The sequence below is a fragment of the Cricetulus griseus genome, chromosome 2, assembly GCF_003668045.3.
Source record: "Cricetulus griseus strain 17A/GY chromosome 2, alternate assembly CriGri-PICRH-1.0, whole genome shotgun sequence".
NCBI lineage: Eukaryota > Metazoa > Chordata > Mammalia > Rodentia > Cricetidae > Cricetulus > Cricetulus griseus.
In genome coordinates this window covers 95,352,743-95,370,140 of record NC_048595.1, presented here as the reverse complement: position 1 = coordinate 95,370,140, position 17,398 = coordinate 95,352,743, and the positions used below count along the sequence as shown (strand labels likewise).

Below are 17,398 nucleotides of genomic sequence, written 5' to 3'. Positions count from 1 at the left end.
TGTGAATATAGCAAGCGCCTCAGATAGATACCAGGGGCTTTGAGGGTTCAGCCGAGGTACACTGGCAGAGAAACTGCATCTGCTTTGAAATTGCTCTCTTCTTCTCCTCCCATCATGAGAAAATACCTAGACTAACTGTTAGAAGAACTGTTAACTGTTGTTATAAAATGGCTTTGATCTTACTAGATCAGAATGCTGTTGTTAGTCAGAGTTGGGAAGTGTATATGTATATACATCCGAGCACACAGTATAGCACAGAGCAAGCAGGTTTGGTGGGTGTGCTGTGTTGCAGCTGATCATCTTCTTTGCAGATGGCACCAACTCCCCCGAGTCCATTTCCTGGGCCTACATGCCCACCTCATCACTTAAGCTGGCTGAAGTCATCAGTAGGGGTCCAGTTTGTGCAGGCTGCTAATCCTGTTTGGAGGAGTGGGTGGGAAGCAGGGACCACAACTTGTGTGGGCAGCCTTAGTTGGCACTCATAAAATGTTAGCATGTCACTGCCTCCCTTGTCCCACACAGGACATCTTTCTCACTAACTCATGGGTTTACAAATTAATGTGTGTATGTCTTAAGAGACCAATGGCCTCCTTCTACCCAAATCAACTAACAAGGCATTCCCTTCCTTTCCCTTAACTCTGCCTATGGCTAGGGAGACCACTCCAGTTGGTTTTTAGTACTTAAACTATTTTTTTTTTTAAATTCTCTAGGCTTATCAGGGATAATGTTTGTATCCAGTCTGGTGAACAGAGCAAGGGAGAGTGTAGTCGCCCCCAGGAGCTCAGGTTCTCCCCGCACCCCTTACCCCTTTGTCAGTCAGGGACTCAGCTGTCTTCCTACCAAGGAGGAGGAAAGTAAGCATGGGGCACTCTGTCTTTGCCAGCAGCGGGGAGAGGATGCCACTTCCTCTGTTTCCTGATTCAAGAGCAGTGAATCCAGCTGGCAAAAGAGTGTCGACTGACTTCTGGGCCCCTGTCTCTGTCCCTGCAGATATGCCCTGCGTGCAAGCCCAATATAGCCCTTCGCCTCCAGGGTCCACTTACGCCACGCAGACGTATGGCTCGGAATACACCACAGAAATCATGAACCCCGACTACGCCAAGTTGACCATGGACCTCGGTAGCACAGGGATCATGGCCACCGCCACGACGTCCCTGCCCAGCTTCAGTACCTTCATGGAGGGCTACCCCAGCAGCTGCGAACTCAAGCCCTCCTGCCTGTACCAAATGCCACCTTCCGGGCCGCGGCCTTTGATCAAGATGGAAGAGGGCCGTGAGCATGGTTACCACCACCACCACCATCACCACCACCATCACCACCACCATCACCAGCAGCAGCAACAACAGCCGTCCATTCCTCCTCCCTCTGGCCCCGAGGACGACGTAGTGCCCAGTACTTCCATGTACTTCAAGCAGTCTCCGCCGTCCACGCCGACCACTCCAGGCTTCCCCCCGCAGGCGGGGGCGCTGTGGGACGAGGAGCTGCCCTCGGCGCCTGGCTGCATCGCACCCGGCCAGCTGCTGGACCCGCAGATGAAGGCGGTGCCCCCAATGGCTGCCGCGCGCTTCCCTCCGATCTTCCACTTCAAGCCCTCGCCGCCGCACCCTCCCGCGCCCAGCCCAGCGGGCGGCCACCACCTCGGCTACGACCCCACTGCCGCCGCTGCGCTCAGTCTGCCTCTAGGAGCCGCAGCCGCAGCGGGTAGCCAAGCTTCTGCGCTCGAGGGCCACCCGTATGGGCTCCCGCTGGCCAAGAGGACGGCCACGCTGACCTTCCCACCGCTGGGTCTCACAGCATCCCCTACCGCGTCCAGCCTGCTGGGAGAGAGCCCCAGCCTACCATCGCCACCCAACAGGAGCTCATCCTCCGGCGAGGGCACGTGTGCGGTGTGCGGGGACAATGCCGCCTGCCAGCACTATGGGGTACGCACCTGCGAAGGCTGCAAGGGCTTCTTCAAGGTGAGAGCATGCCTCCTCCAGGTGCTTCCTCCACTCTGCAGTCAGGCCCCTTGCTGAGGCATCTAAGTGGGTGTATCTTGCCCCTGCCAGTATGAAAGCTCACTCACTATGCATTCCTATTTCTAGGCTAGAACTTGAAACCCATCTTGCTTTTTAAACTCGAAGTCTTGAACAACAAGCTGTCCATGCATTTGATGGGTCTGACCCAACCTCTTGACCTGTCATTGCCTTCTGAGAGATTTTGTTTCGTTTTGTTTTGTTGTTTCTTCTTCCTTCACAGGGTCTTCTGCAAATCCTCTAAACAACCTAAACTTCAACAGGGCCCAAATGTCATTATCCCTTCCCTGTACACCCAGAGCATCTGAGAGAATATCGCCTGTATGTCAAGCCTGGGCATTGTGTATCAGTCTTCACAGGAAGAGCTGCAAGGCTAGAATCAGACACACTTAAGATTGAATTTTGGTCACTCACTAGCTGTTTTTAGTCAGTGTGCTTTGAAGATAGAGGATAATTATCCCTACTTCTTATAGGAGAAAATGGGGGTTCAAGAGAGGTCATTCAACTGCCACAGAATTCATACTCAAGAGAGTGAGGTGGAGACAGGAGGTCAGCTCATACCTGTGTGCTCCCAAGATACCTCCTTTTCATAGCTCTGCAGTGGCAGAATGGGCAGGGAACAGGGTGTGAATGGCTAGAGGCATTTTGGGACAGCTTCCTCCAGAGAAGGGCAGAAGGTAGAACTCGGGCCTTGCCAATCTACCCTGCTCTCTAGGAACACTTGCCTCCCTGCATCTGTGAGCACGCAAGAGCGAACACACACACACCACACATGCACACCACACTCACACCACACACATACACACACACACCACACACACACACCACACATGCACACCACACTCACACCACACTCATACACACACACCATGCATACACACACATACACACACATACACACACATACACACATACACACATACACACATACACACACACACACACACACACACACACACACACACACACTCTACCCATGTTAGTCATTCTCTCATAGACATGCTGGAGAATTTTACAGGGGGAGTGTCATCAGCCTCCCCATATTTATCAGCAAAGAAAACTAAACCCTAGAGACGAACCTCTTGGGCAAGCTTGTGCAGTGCCGTGGCTTGCATGTGGGATAGGGACTGCTCTTTCCACCCCGTGTGTGTGTGTGTGTGTGTGTGTGTGTGTGTGTGTGTGTGTGTGTGTGTGCGTGCGTGCGTGTGTGTGTGTGTGTGTGTGTGTGTGTGTGTGTGTGTGTGTGTGTTTGTGTGTGTGTGGTGTGTTTTGGTGAGGGGGAGGTCAGCTTACTTATTCTCTTCTTTTGTCATTGAGTCTCAGGTGGTTCTAGACATTTCTGCGTTATTCTCTTCACACCCTAACCTACTGATATTTCAGGCATTGCAGACCCACACAAATGACATAGGTGAAGTGGGGTGCTGATTGAGTGACTAGGACTTAGGAAGCAAATAGAGCATATTTGGGAGCATGCTGAGCTTGGGGCTGGGAGATTCAAATAGGAATCCTAACTTGTCACCACCTACCAGTTTATAACATTGGACACAAGTCTTCTCTTTAGATCTTAATTTACCAACCAATGGATCAAGCCCAGGCGAAAGGCTGTATTAAATAAGATATCAACATACAAGAACACTTCCTAGTCTTTAAAGAGAAATAAAACAATAGCTATTAAAGAATGAAAACCCTGAAGTATTTGTGACAATGCACATGCAGTGGACATACAAACTAACAAGCAGTAATTTTTGGTGTGACAATGGTTATCATGTCACTCATTGAATTGTCTAGGTAAATGAAAGAATGATTGGATAAAGATGTTGCCATCTTAAATGCCCCACAGATACACAAGCTTATGGCATTTCAGGCATTGAAGAACCTCCTTTTAATAAGCCATTTAGGTTAGCCTTTGCTTTTTTTCCTCAGTGTTAGGGACTGAACATGGATGGGGCTTTGTGCTTGCTAGGCAGGTGCTCTACCACTGAGCTAGGATCCAACCCCAGGTCAGCCTCCTCCCTTCTCTCTCTCCCGCCCCAGTCTGTCACCTACTCAAGATCTCCCAAAGCTACTTCCACATAACTACATTCCTTTAGCAGTTTGATTTTTGTAGCATTTCAGTGGAAACGCTAAAGGGCAATGACCAGTCAGCAGGAAGGGAGGAAAGAGACACTCCAGTAAGAGGTGAATGAAGACTGCAGTAGAACCACCCCTGGATCAATGAGAACTCATCACAACAGGGGAGTGTAACATCCCAAGTCTAGAAATGTGCATTCACCGGTCCCCACAGCTTCCCTTTTCTTCTGCATTCCCTTGAAAACAGATCTATACTTGAAAGGGTGGGGGCAGGCTGGGGCAGGACCACCCCACAGACCTGTTAATTAAGGGAACTGGAGCTGGGTTTACCCAGTGGCTTTCTACCATTAAATTGAATTCTTTAAAACTGTGACATGAAGTACAGTTAATGATGGGAATTCGGTGATTGAACTGTAACGATCTCTCTGTCCTTACACTGTGCAGACATACACCAATGTGGGAAAAGCTTCGGGTTATCGGGGAAATGTATACCTGAAGCAAAATGCCATGAGAGCTTAAATGGGCACACTGCCTTGAGGGTAGTGTCGAGAAAGATATGGGCACGTCCTTGACTGAGAGCTTCATTCAAAGGCTCCTATCAATAGACTGCCAAGAATGGAGGTGCTGAAAACCCACAAATCTCTGTTTTGCATTTAAACCCAGCAGCCATATCTTAGACTTGACATAGGTTGGTTTTATTTTTTTTTTTGCATATGCATCATCATTCCCTTAAATGAAATGAAAAAGTGACAGGTGAAACTGAAACTGGAGGAATAAGAAGAGTGGACAAAATTAAAACTGGAATGTTGGACCCCAGGCAGATTACTAAGCACAGTCTAAAGAAACTTCCTTTAAAACATAGCCCAGACATTCCAGATAAACTTCAGTGCTCTGTTCAGGGTGGAGTTGAGGAGATTCAGATCCTTTCAGAACAATTCATCCTAAGTGGTAAAAATGCAACCATTTGCACAAAGGTTTTCAGGGTGTTTTGTTGTTTGTTTGTTTGTTTGCTTGCTTGTTTGTTTGTTTTCTTAAAGCATTATTTTACATTTGGAGCACAACATTATGTTTACTTATTGCTCCATGTGTTATTTCAAAATCCTATGTGATTCAGAAAAATGTGATGTTATTTTTTATCTCCAGTATCAAGTTTTATGATGTATCTTAAACAATGTGGTTCTTTGGTGTCTGTAAAAATAGTCATTCATGAAATACTGGGATACATATGACTTTCATATTTCCTTCTCTGATTCTTACTCAGTTTTGGGTTTTCTTTCTTGGGCATGATAGTGATTTTTCAATCCAAATTTCAAAACTGGAAGTCAGAAATGGCCAGTTTATTATATGTGTCCCTTAAAGATAAAGTGAGCTAAGTAGTGCAATCACCTAGATTTCTTTTTTTAATTAAAACATGATTTCCTATCTGTTTTAGAATGAAAACATCATTTCCTATATATTTTAACAAGGCCAGCTGTGATTTTACTCTGTATGAGTCCATCTCTATTGAGTAACAAAACAGTTATTGTGATATCTGGCCTACAGTAGTGACACCATACATAACACAGCCCAGATAATTCTGATTTTATTTTAATAAGGTCAGCAATAATCAGGGGAGTAGAACAAGTAGAAAATTGTTCCCAGGGGGATATTAAAAGTAGAGATAATCTAATCCTCTGAGGTACGATATGTTGACCTGGTAATTTCAGATATGATTTTATCATTCAGAGTTGGGTGCCTCCTGAGACTCGCTTCAGAACAACCCAAGATGATTTTCACTGTCAGCCAGGAACACTAATAAAATTGTTTTTCCTGCAGGCTAGCGTGTTAGGAAATTAAATTTATCTAATTATACAAATTGCACTGTCGCTTTTCACATTGTAATTAAAATACATCTTGTCAGGTCTTACCTCTTTCCAGAAACTATTAGTTGACTATCTCTGTATTATATTTTCTCAGAGAACGGTGCAGAAAAATGCAAAATATGTTTGCCTGGCAAATAAAAACTGCCCAGTAGACAAGAGACGTCGAAATCGATGTCAGTACTGCCGATTTCAAAAGTGTCTCAGTGTGGGGATGGTTAAAGAAGGTAAGAACATATGCTTCTCATCCGGTTTGCTTATGAATATCCTCAAACAGGGAAATCTGCTAATATTTATATTAAGGCAGCAAATTTTCCTAGTTTCTCTTTCTTTCAAACATCGTTCAATGGTTATTTATATTTACACTAGCGTAACATTAAGGGCTGCTTATTCCAATTTCTCAAAAAGCAATTTTTAAAAAGCCATTGTCTATTTGACAAGGAGATTTTCAGAGCTAACCCATCAGCAAATGTAAGTATGGAATATCTTTTTTTTCCTCATTATTTCAACTCTTGCTCAATCACTGTTGAGCATTATTCTAAACTTAACACTGCTTTGAAATGGTGGATCTCATTCATCACTGCCAAACTCTAATGTGTTTGGATTCCTTTTCGTGATTTATGCTTGTTCCGAATGTGATCTTTAAACATTGTTTTTCTTCTTCTCTCTCTCTCTCTCTCTGTGTGCGTGTCTTATCAGTTGTGCGTACAGATAGTCTGAAAGGGAGGAGAGGCCGGCTGCCTTCCAAACCAAAGAGCCCACTACAGCAGGAGCCCTCGCAGCCTTCCCCACCATCTCCTCCAATCTGTATGATGAATGCCCTTGTCCGAGCTTTAACAGATGCAACACCCAGAGATCTTGATTATTCCAGAGTAAGTTCTACGGATGTTATTGAATGATTATGATACGCCATTCATGACAATAGTAACAAGAGTTGATAAATGACTGTGCCTGACATTGTGCTAGTCAGTAGCCTACCTTTTCTGTAGTTTTCATTTCATTTAGCAGCTAGTGCATTCACTATACCAAATAATTTTTGCTTTATTGAATCTCTAAATGCTTTAACAATGACCCTGACAGGGATACACCTGTCACACTATAGCTGCAGGATTCCTGGTGGTGCCAAGGAAAAGCTGCACAGATGAACTACAATTTGTAGTTCTTTGATGCTTTAGAAATTGTGACCGTTGTGTTTCTCATATTGTGATCAAGCCCTCTAAGTGAGCCTCAAATTATCCTTAGGCAGTCTACCCAATTCCACCCTCATTGATAACTTGATGCTAATTTGGGGAGAATAGACCATGGGGAGGAGCAAGACCTGGCCATGGCATCAGAGGGCATCAGGAGGTCTAGGATGGAATGCTGCCTTTTCTGTTTCCTGCCTGTGTCACCTGGCTCCTGTGCTTGGCTTTCTCCTCCCTGCAGTGGAAATGATTACCATATTTAACACCAGAGGAGGGTTTTGAGCATCAGTTACACAAGGATGACAAAAACATTTTGAAAAGCATAAATGATTACCAGTGTTGTTATTTCAGCCAACCAAAACATATCAACACTTTAATTTAACATAGGACATCATAAAAAAAATCACCAGTGTGAAGTCTGCAAATTTTCCTAAATTGAACATCATTGAAAAGGGCCATAGAAGATTTTTGAGAAAAATTACAAACAAGATAAGGCCATTTTTATAGGACTTTGAAAAGCAGAGTTCTAGTAAAATACAGTCAGTGGAGATGGAAGAGGAGAAAAATGGCCCTAGTTACTGAATAATAATTCTTTGTGTTAGACACGATATCATACTGTCTCATTGCTCCCTTGAAACTGCTATGAGCTAGACGGGGCATTACCTCCACTTGAAGATAAGCTTAGAAACACAAATGAAGAGAGGCTGGTGTAGGGGTCTCCCTTTGGTTGATCTGATTGCCTTTCCCATGGCTAATTCAGCATTTCCAGCATCTGGGTGAATGCCTGGCAAAGAACAGGAGTAAGTATGCCCTTGCTGTGTGGCCTCGTTTTAGGCTACAGTGTTGACAGAAATGATAGTGCACATGCTGAGATCCTCTTGCCCTCCCCTCCCTCATTCTAGGCAGCAGAGCCCTCTCTACACCTGATCACAAGACTCCCTATAAGTAGCCTGGTAGATCCTCAGCACCAAAGGTTGAGGACTCTTATTCTGATTGTAAGTAGCATCTCTTGATGAAAGTCAAGTCTCAAATAGTATAATAGTATAACAGAATAATGCTCTGACTAAGGGCTTGGGCTTTGAAAGCAGGCAAGTCTAGATGAAAATCCCAATGCCAGCATTTGCTAGATGGGTGACCTTGAGAAACTGATCTTTTAAAGCCTCAGTTTCCTCATCTGGTTACTTGGTAATATTATCTGCTTCCCAGGATTATTTGTGAAGATTAAATATGATGACATTTGTCAAAACTTCAGCATGGTACCTTGTATATTGTCACTTTGATCAAACTTTTTACCCTGGCTATTTACCAAATGTGCTAATAACTATAGACACTACACTGTCCGATGCCATGTAGTAACACCATTAAGATAAGCATTATTATCCCCATGGTCCAAATAAGGAAACCAAAACAAGGAGAGGTGAAAGAGTTGACTGGTCCAAGGTCACACAGCAAAATATGTGTATCAGAGGTCAAATTAGGAGCCACATCTCACACTCTCTGGCTGCAGTGAGGGTAGGAACTATAAGGGTATTTGGACATGAAGACTCTCCTCCCCAAAGTACCTCTGCCTCTCCCTCTGCAATTCATCTGCATCAGTGAAGCTTATAGGTGCTGCTTTACCTAAGGCTGTGGCATGCAGTCTGACAACATCCCAAGGCATTTGGCATTGCTACTGATGGTCAATCCAGAAAAGTTGCCCCCCCCCCAAGAATGACATTATGTCCCCAAAATATCTAATTATCAGTCTCCATGGCCTAATTTCTCATGCAGTGGCAATATCTTCCAGTTGGGAACTGTCTCTACATTGAAAAAAATCAATCCAGTGTGTTTGCTTGTTTCTGCACTGTTCAGTCTGTTAGTCTGGAGTCATCATCTTCATCAACAAACATTTATCCAATTTAATTGTTAGCTTTGCCCCAAATAACAGATCGCTCATGCCAAAGTCTGGGTCATGCTGATGCTACCTTTGAGGGCCAGCTCAATTTTGCAAAGCATATTTATTTTAATTGCATTGTTTTGGAATCAGGTTGATCTCCATTGCTTGGGTTCTCCTGCATTTAGATAGCTCTACAAAATTATCAAAAATTGGACCAAAATCAACTAAATTAAAAGACTTTTTAAAAAATACAGTGAGCTTTCATCAAAAACTTGGAAGAAGACACAGGAGCATGCTGATCACATTTGCAGATGACAGAAAGCTGGGAGGGATCTGCTAATATGATGGATGTCAGTATCAACATGCAGAACGATCTCGACAGGTTGGAACAGGAAGGGCTGAAACCATCACGAAGAAAGTTAACAAAAATAAATGTGAAGCTCAACATTTAGATTTTGTTAAAGGGGAGAGCCTTGGCTTGTCAGTGGTTCATTCAGGAGTTTATTCCACAGACACACAGTATGATCCAACAAAGTGTGTGTATGTGGAAGCAGGGAGGGCTGCTAAATTACCTGCTGTGGCCATAATTCCATATGGGCCCATAGACTGTCCTTTCAGATCACACTTCAAGGATTGCATCCAATACAAAACCAGATTTAAGGGGAATGTAGATGCACTGTTTCTGGAAATTTGTAAGAAATGGTTGGAGAAAAAAGGAAGATATAGAGACAGGAAGGGAGGTTTGTAGAAATTAGGTCATGCTCACTCTCTTTCTCCTGTATCAAAAAACAAAAAGAAATACTGTTCCCCCTGCCAAATCTAGAGAAAGAATATGGAGTCAGGGGCTGGGGGGCATGTCTTCAGAGATGCTCTGAGGACAAGTTGTCTGGCCCACACCAACTACTGTCAGAGAGTGGTCAGCAAACCAAGGCATAATCAAGGACAGCACATGATAGGACTCTCCAGAAAGGGAAGGTTGTCTGCATGACATTAAGTCCCTTCCAACTCTTAAGACCTAATGATTCTGAAGTTTACTTTTTGGTTCCTTAATGTAAGTACTTAATACAGAAATATATAAGAATGTGTATAATTTTGTGTGTGTGTTTGTACATATATATATATGTAATATGTAATCTATATGATTATGTAACTTGACTTTGTTAGCTATCAAAATATTAGAATTGGTGCTAAGGAGATGCCTAAGTTGGTAAAGTGCATACCACCCTAGCATGAGTACCTGAGTTCAAATTCCCAGCAGCATACACTTGAAATTCTAGAGCTTCTGAGGTGTCAGTGTCCCAGGATCTCGGGTTTGTTGGCCATCCAGTCTAGCCAGTGGTGAGCTCCAGGTTCCATGTGAGACCCCTCCTCAAAAATAAAATGAATTAGGGAGAAGAGTTGGGGGTGAACATGATCAAAATACATTGTATGCACATGGCGATTTGAATAAGAATGCCCCCCATGGGATCATGTTATTTGAATGCTTAGTTACCAGGGAGTGGCACTGTTTGAAAAGGATTAGGAAGTAAGGACTTGTAGAGTAGGTGTGGCCTTGATGAAGGAAGCATGGCACTGGGGGTGTGTTTTGAGGCTTTAAAAGCCCACACCAGGTCCAGGCTCTTTCTTTCAGCCTACAGATTAGGATATAGCTCTGAACTAGTGTTTTAGTACCATGTGTGCCAGGATGTTTCCTGCCATGATGATAATGGACTAAACCTCTGATATTATGTGCAAACTCCCAATTAAATGCTTTCTTTTATGAGCTGCCTTGGTTATGGGGTCTCCACAACAATAGAAACTGACTAAGATGATGAAAATATGACATTTTCAAAGAATTAATATTTTCCAAATAATTAGAAAAATTTAGAGGTGGAAAATTGTCAAGGAACTCACTGAACCTCAGGTGTCCACACACACAACCATACACACGTATGCTTATAGCCACATATACAGATATGCAGACACACACTTAGAACTCAAAATTAATGAAACAGGAAAGATGGCTCAATGGGTAAAGGCTTTTACTGCCAACCTTAATGGCCTGAGTTCAATCCCCAGAACCTACATGGTAAATGGAGACAACCAAACCCCACACCATGGCACTGGAGGACTCATACAATACACCCAAGTAAATAAATAAGAAAAATAAAAGAACTTTTCTAAATGAATGAAACAAAATGCCTACTTTGAGGCACACACCATTGTAAATATTTTCACACAAGCCCTCAACTCTGCCACCGAGATTATAATGCCAGTACTTTATTTAAAGATTGTCATTGCCTGGAATTAAGTTTATATAATACCTTCCCCTTGAAAATTTATAATTATGAAATCATAGCACTGAATGACCTTGAGGTCATTTAAGACATCCCCACCCTTACCGTATTTTCAGAGGAATAAATGAAGGCTCAGCAGGGGTAGTTCTGTGGCCTAAGACTGGTAGCAAGGCTGAGATGTGATAGTCACTCAAGGGATGCTTCTGTGTCATCATACTATCCCTTCTAGTTAATGAAAGTTTGCCAGGTAGTTTTTTTTAGTAGAAATTTCATTTGATTTTTTCAAAACTACAATGATAGTAAAATGTATTTATATTATACCATTATGTTTATGGTATAATATTATATGGTAGTATTACATCATTGTTATTAATTTTTTACATATCTGAGTGTTTTGCCTGCATTTATGTCTGTGCATGCCTGGTACCCAAAGAGGTCAGAACAGGGCATGTGATCCCCTGGAACTGGAGTTAGATGGTTGTGAGCACCCATGTGGGTGCTAGGAGTTGAACCCAGGTCTTCTAAAAGAGCATCAAGTGCTCTAAACCCCCGAGCTATTTCTCTCTTTTTTAAAAATCAATTTATTTAGAAGTAAATACAAAGAAACACATTGTTTTCTGTACATTGGCAGCCACCCAATCCCTCTCTCAACTACTAATATTAACATTTTAGTATGTATTCATAGCTTATTGTATGTTAGACAAGAAGTGGTCCTGTCAAGTTTGAGCCTGGCAGTTGACTTGGCCAATACAATCTACTAACAGTACTAGCTGCTTCCCCCTAGTGATTGGGTTAACAGAGAAAGAAGAAAGTGTCTGCCAGTCAGTGCCTTTTAATCTCCATATAGCAGGGTATGTGCCTTAAAGGTAAAAACTGAGTGAACCCCTTTCTCCCCAAATGTGGAAAAAGGAAGGGTTTTGTTCCAAGTCACAGAGGGAATGAATGTTTTAAGAGGCCAGGATGAGCGCTCCTGAGCTCTGTGACGCATTCCTGGCTCTGGAACCATCACTTCTCCTGTGGGCCAAACTTCTCTCCCTCAAAAATGAGCTCAGATCATTGTACATCAGCGCAGTCAAAACATGTCACATTTGATTTGTTTCTCCCCGAGATGCTGCTATTCCCTGCCCCACAGTTGCTTTTAATTTAGCAATACAAGTATATATAGATACCGGGCTTGGCTTCCGCGCCTGCATAATTACTAATGAGGAAATATACTTAATGTCCTCATTAGTTGGTCATTCCAAGTATTTTTCAGCACGCCAGGATGTTTTCTGGTAATCCGTGCCACTTAGTGCAATAACAGACTCCAACTACGAGAACTATTGCTCACATCAAACCAGACACCAGCAAATGTCACTTAAATACTAATGAGATAGCCTTAAGACCCAACATGGCCAGCACATGGTAGACTTACAGAGACCACAGCATGAAGGCTGCAAATACCGATTTCAAGAAGTTGTGGGGAAAATGTTTCCCAGTGAACTAACTGGGTGGCATCCGCCAGTTCCTACCATGACGGCCTTCAGTTTGAATGGTGAAGAGATTAGACTAAGAGCACTACTGTGATTCCTTCTAGTCCTCTTATTCCCTAGCCCTCCCGTCATTACAGCTGCTACATACAGTTCCATTATGAGAATGGACCAGCATCTCCCTGGGTGTAGTACCCAGACTGCCTCAACCACAAGGAATGGCAGTGTTTGTTTTAACATGCAGATTCCCCTGGGTTGCATCCAGACCTACTGATTGCAGACTTGAAAGCAGGAGGCCAGAAATAATCTTTATTTTAACAATAGCCTCTGATGATTCTTTGGCACTGTAAAGTTTGAGAGCCACCAATGTAGCTTAATAATAACAATTCAACTTTACTTTGAATGCCCCAATTTTTCTTACAGACGAGAAAAGATGAGCTATAAAATTTCCAGGAAGCACTAATTCAGTTAACAAATATATAGGGCAGGGGCACTTGGATACTGGATCTGACAAAGCACTGCCCTCTTGGAGCTTACCTGCCAGTGAAAGAGAAAGAAGGTGCTGGAACCATCACTCGCAGTGATACCATTAGTGGCATGAGGGACACTTTTTTTTTTCCAGAAGAGGGACACAGACAGATCAAAAACGAAGAAAGTTGGGAGAAATATATTCATAGCCAATCTTTTTTTCATTACCAAATTTTAAAATGTCACTTTAAATTTATTTTGTTTATCAGCATGTTTATGTGCGGTGTGTACATGTGTTCCAGTGTATGTGGGTGCATGTGTAGGGTGACCATGCACACGTCTGGTGTCTTCCTCCACCACTCTCCACCATATGTTTTGAGGCAGTGTCTCCTGTGAACCTGGGAGCTAGCTAATCTAGCCAGCTTGCTTCAGGGATCTCCTGTCTCCTTCACCTTCAGCAGGTTAGGATTATGGGTGGGCCATCATGTCCACCAGTTTTGTAAAAGTTTGAGATTTCATGACAAGTGCTTTATGAACTTCACCATCTCTCCAGCCCCTAACGTGGCCCTCTTTAAAGTACAAAAACCTGACTACGTATACATAGTTTGACTCATAAAGTGATCACATCTATTGCCTATAGAGATATAAAGGCTGAGAGAAAAGTAACATACTGGGGGGTTGGGAAGGGAATTCATTTCCTTCGGATATTTCGCATATTTATTGAAGGCTGAAAGTGTGATACATATCCAGCTCCATTCTGCTATTAAAGCATCACGTGGCTAATTTTTCAGAGTGCTTTTTCCAGTTGAATAACTTATAGGCCTGGGCCACTGCTGAAACCTGACCCCCACAGTTGCTGCTGAATGCAGTGTGCAGGCTGTTTGGGTTAAATCCCATATCCATTTGCTGTTGTGTGCAGCAAACAAGTCTCCTTCTATGGCCTTTGTAGAAATCTCCATTCTGCCATGGCTGTCAGTGAAGGGGATGCTACATCTCTGACTAGAGCTAAAGCCAGATTCTGATGGATCAAGTGTCCTGGTAGGCTGGATTAAACACTGGTGGAAACAGAGAGAAGAGCTCATTTTAAAAAATCTTTCTGTATTTAGTCTATGTTTGAGTGGAATAATCAATGACCAAATACCTTAGGGTTTTCTTTGGTGATCCTAAACCTATCATGACTAGAGTTGTAGGGACTGTAAGGCGTAGATGGGGTCTAGATCATCCACTTCCAGATTTAAATGGCTAGGCCAGGCAGAGTATCTGGAATCTTTGGTCTGTTTCTTTAAATTGTACATTCAGAGGAACATACATGATCCTTCTCACCCCATATCTTTGGGTGCTGATTTTGGTTCCAGAATTCTGGGACTTGGACAAAAACGATTGCAGGTAAACTCCAAACTGGTGTAACGTAGCAATATTTAGTACCTTTGAATGAATGAGGCAGGAGAATCATAGCAATTAGCTAATCTGCTGGGCACCCATAGACTACAACAGATGCAGAGCAGTCACTGTGTGATTTGTCTGGAGATGCACAGCTGATCTCTTTTCTCAGCTCTCCTCCAGTTAAGAGAGTACGTGAAAAAAAAAAAAAAAGTCGGTGGACTCACTCAGGCAGGGTTTCATGGCCTTTTCAAATGTCTTTCAGAAAGGACCTGCCTCCTTCTCCTGGACTTGTTCCCATGCTCCATGATACCACCTGGTTTCTGGGGCTTCATAAAATCCCAGGCAAACCTGTGCGATTGTTAGGACAAAGGAGGCATGACTCTGAACTTGACCTGATGTTACAAGATCTTATAAGGTTAAGGTGAAAATTAGAAAGTTTCTGCTGAATACAACACAGTCCCCACTCAATAAATGGGCAGGTGAGGGACGTGACACAGTCGGAACCCTGTCAGTAACATCACTGTCATCTGCTATTTAACTCGCTCTGCATCTCAGGTCCTTCCCATAGAAGGGCCATCACAAAAGAGTTTTGAAGATGTTAAATATCCCCACTCTGTGGAGGAGAAAACTGGGCCCCACCACAATACTTCACAAATTAGGGGCCCAAATAAAACTAGGGTTAAGTTCTGTGGACTCAACATCTGATGTCTGTACTTTTATGTCTTTCTGCTTCTGCGGGAAAACAGAAAGAAAAAAAAACAGACCCACTTTCTTGTACTAAAAAGAAATGAAGTCAGTGGGGATGCACTTCGGTGATAGAGCACTTACCTAACACGCACAGGCTGTGAGCTTGATCCTTGGCATCAAGCCTTTTCGGAACACTTCAGGAGTGCAGAGGATTAAACATCAGAGCCTTAATCATTCCATGTAAGTAGTAAGCTGCATCTCCAGCTAATAGCAAACATAGAACAGTCAGCCTGTAGTCCCAGCACTCAGGAGGCAGAGGCAGGAGGGTTGCTGCAACTTTGTGGCCAGCCTGGTCTATGTAGTGAGTTTCAGGCCAGCTGTGGCCCCATAGTAAGACCCTGTCTCAAAATAAAAAAACCAAAGTCAAGAGGCATAGAACATAAAATCCCAGGCACTTAGACCCTGGCTTACTATCATCACTATGTAACCTGGGAACATTTCATAGCTTCCCGGTGAGGATCAAGTGGGGTGGGGGTGGGGAGCTACAAAGGTGGCCTTCCCAGTGAACATAGAGAAGGCAGTGATGCTCCTGTTCACACCACATCCCTCTCATCTCGGTGCTGTCGTTTTCCCTTGATCTTTACTGTGCTGCATAGAACATCCTGCCTGATGCAGAAAAGGTTTTATCTCCATTGAGTCAGGCAAACCTGTGCCTTTACCAGAGTAGCCAAAAGCTTGGGAGAGACCTCCTCCCTACTCATCTTCCTCCTCCCCTTCTCCTTTTTTTTGTTGTCTTTCTCCTCTGTCTCCCTCTTCTTCCCCACCGTCTGCTCCCAAGTTCCTAGGTCTGCACTATCTAGTATGTCTTTCTGGGATGATGAACATGTGCCACACCCCACTTGACTTTTACGTGCCTGAAATATGGCTAGTGTGATTTTTTAAAAAAAAAAACTGAACTTTTGATTTTGTCTAATTTTGATTAATATAAGCAGTCATAATTCCCAAGTCTGGTGGCATATAGCTCTCTGGGCTCTGCCACAGAGGAAGCCCCCACCCAACACACACACTTGCAGATTTATCTCATAGAAATCCATCAACAGCAAGCAAAAGTAATCATCTTTTCTCTTATTGGTTAACTGTGTGATTTTCACACTTCCATGTACATTAAAACCATTAGCTTTGATAAGAAGCTTTGATCAGAAGCAGTCTGTAAGACCCACCTACAGAGTTTCTAATGAAGCAGGCCTGGGGTTGCCATTTCTAGCACATTACCAGGTGTTGCTGACACTACTGGTCTAGAGACTATACTTTGAAAATCTCTGGCTCCTTATTGTGGGCATCTTTTGGGGAGATGACAATGCTACAGCAGAACCCACAGAGCCAGAAGGCCTACTCAGACCCACAACCCTAGGGCAATGGTTTCCATGTGGACAGTGGTTTCCCCCGTGGGATTCTCTGTGGTGTCATCTGTGGAGGTTTCAAAGTTCCCAGTGGGCAGACCTCATTCCAGACCACTTAAATGGGCCTCTCTGGAGACAGAGCTGAGACACGGGAGCTGTATAAAGCTCCCAAGGTGACGTCAACAAGCCCCTGCACTGATGAGACTTGAAGGGACTTCTGTATATCGGATAATAACAATAAATTAATTTTATTTTATGTCCCAGGGCCATTGGAGGATCAGATGAGGCCATGAATGTTAATGGGTCTTATAAAGGGGGAAGGATTTAGGCATTGACATCTGGGCAAAGCCAGTCTCAAAAGATGGTGCCATCCCCATGCAATCAGGCTAATGCTCTCTGTACTTTCCTTCCAGTACTGTCCCACCGACCAGGCCACTGCAGGCACAGATGCTGAGCACGTGCAGCAGTTCTACAACCTCCTGACAGCCTCTATTGACGTGTCCAGAAGCTGGGCAGAAAAGATCCCGGGATTCACTGATCTCCCCAAAGAAGATCAGACGTTACTTATAGAGTCAGCCTTTTTGGAGCTGTTTGTTCTTAGACTTTCCATCAGGTGTGTGTTATTATTTTATCTTCCCTAAGCCTTCTATTTGTAACAGTGGGGAGTTTCTTGAAGAAGCAGAGGCGAAATGTATTCAAGCATTAAAACAC

General features: G+C 43.5%; 1 protein-coding gene across 2 annotated transcripts in view; it reads left to right on the top strand.

The window, feature by feature from the left end:
- The window catches only part of Nr4a3 (nuclear receptor subfamily 4 group A member 3), a 38,408-nt gene that overhangs the window by 4,684 nt on the left and 16,326 nt on the right, over positions 1 to 17,398 (top strand). For both annotated transcript variants that reach the window (XM_035439882.1, XM_027403125.2), the window contains 4 exons: positions 991 to 1,958; positions 6,042 to 6,171; positions 6,644 to 6,816; positions 17,101 to 17,300. In XM_035439882.1, coding sequence (XP_035295773.1) covers positions 993 to 1,958; positions 6,042 to 6,171; positions 6,644 to 6,816; positions 17,101 to 17,300 — 1,469 coding nt within the window. In that variant the 5' untranslated portion in view covers positions 991 to 992. The remainder of the gene's footprint in view (positions 1 to 990; positions 1,959 to 6,041; positions 6,172 to 6,643; positions 6,817 to 17,100; positions 17,301 to 17,398) is intronic.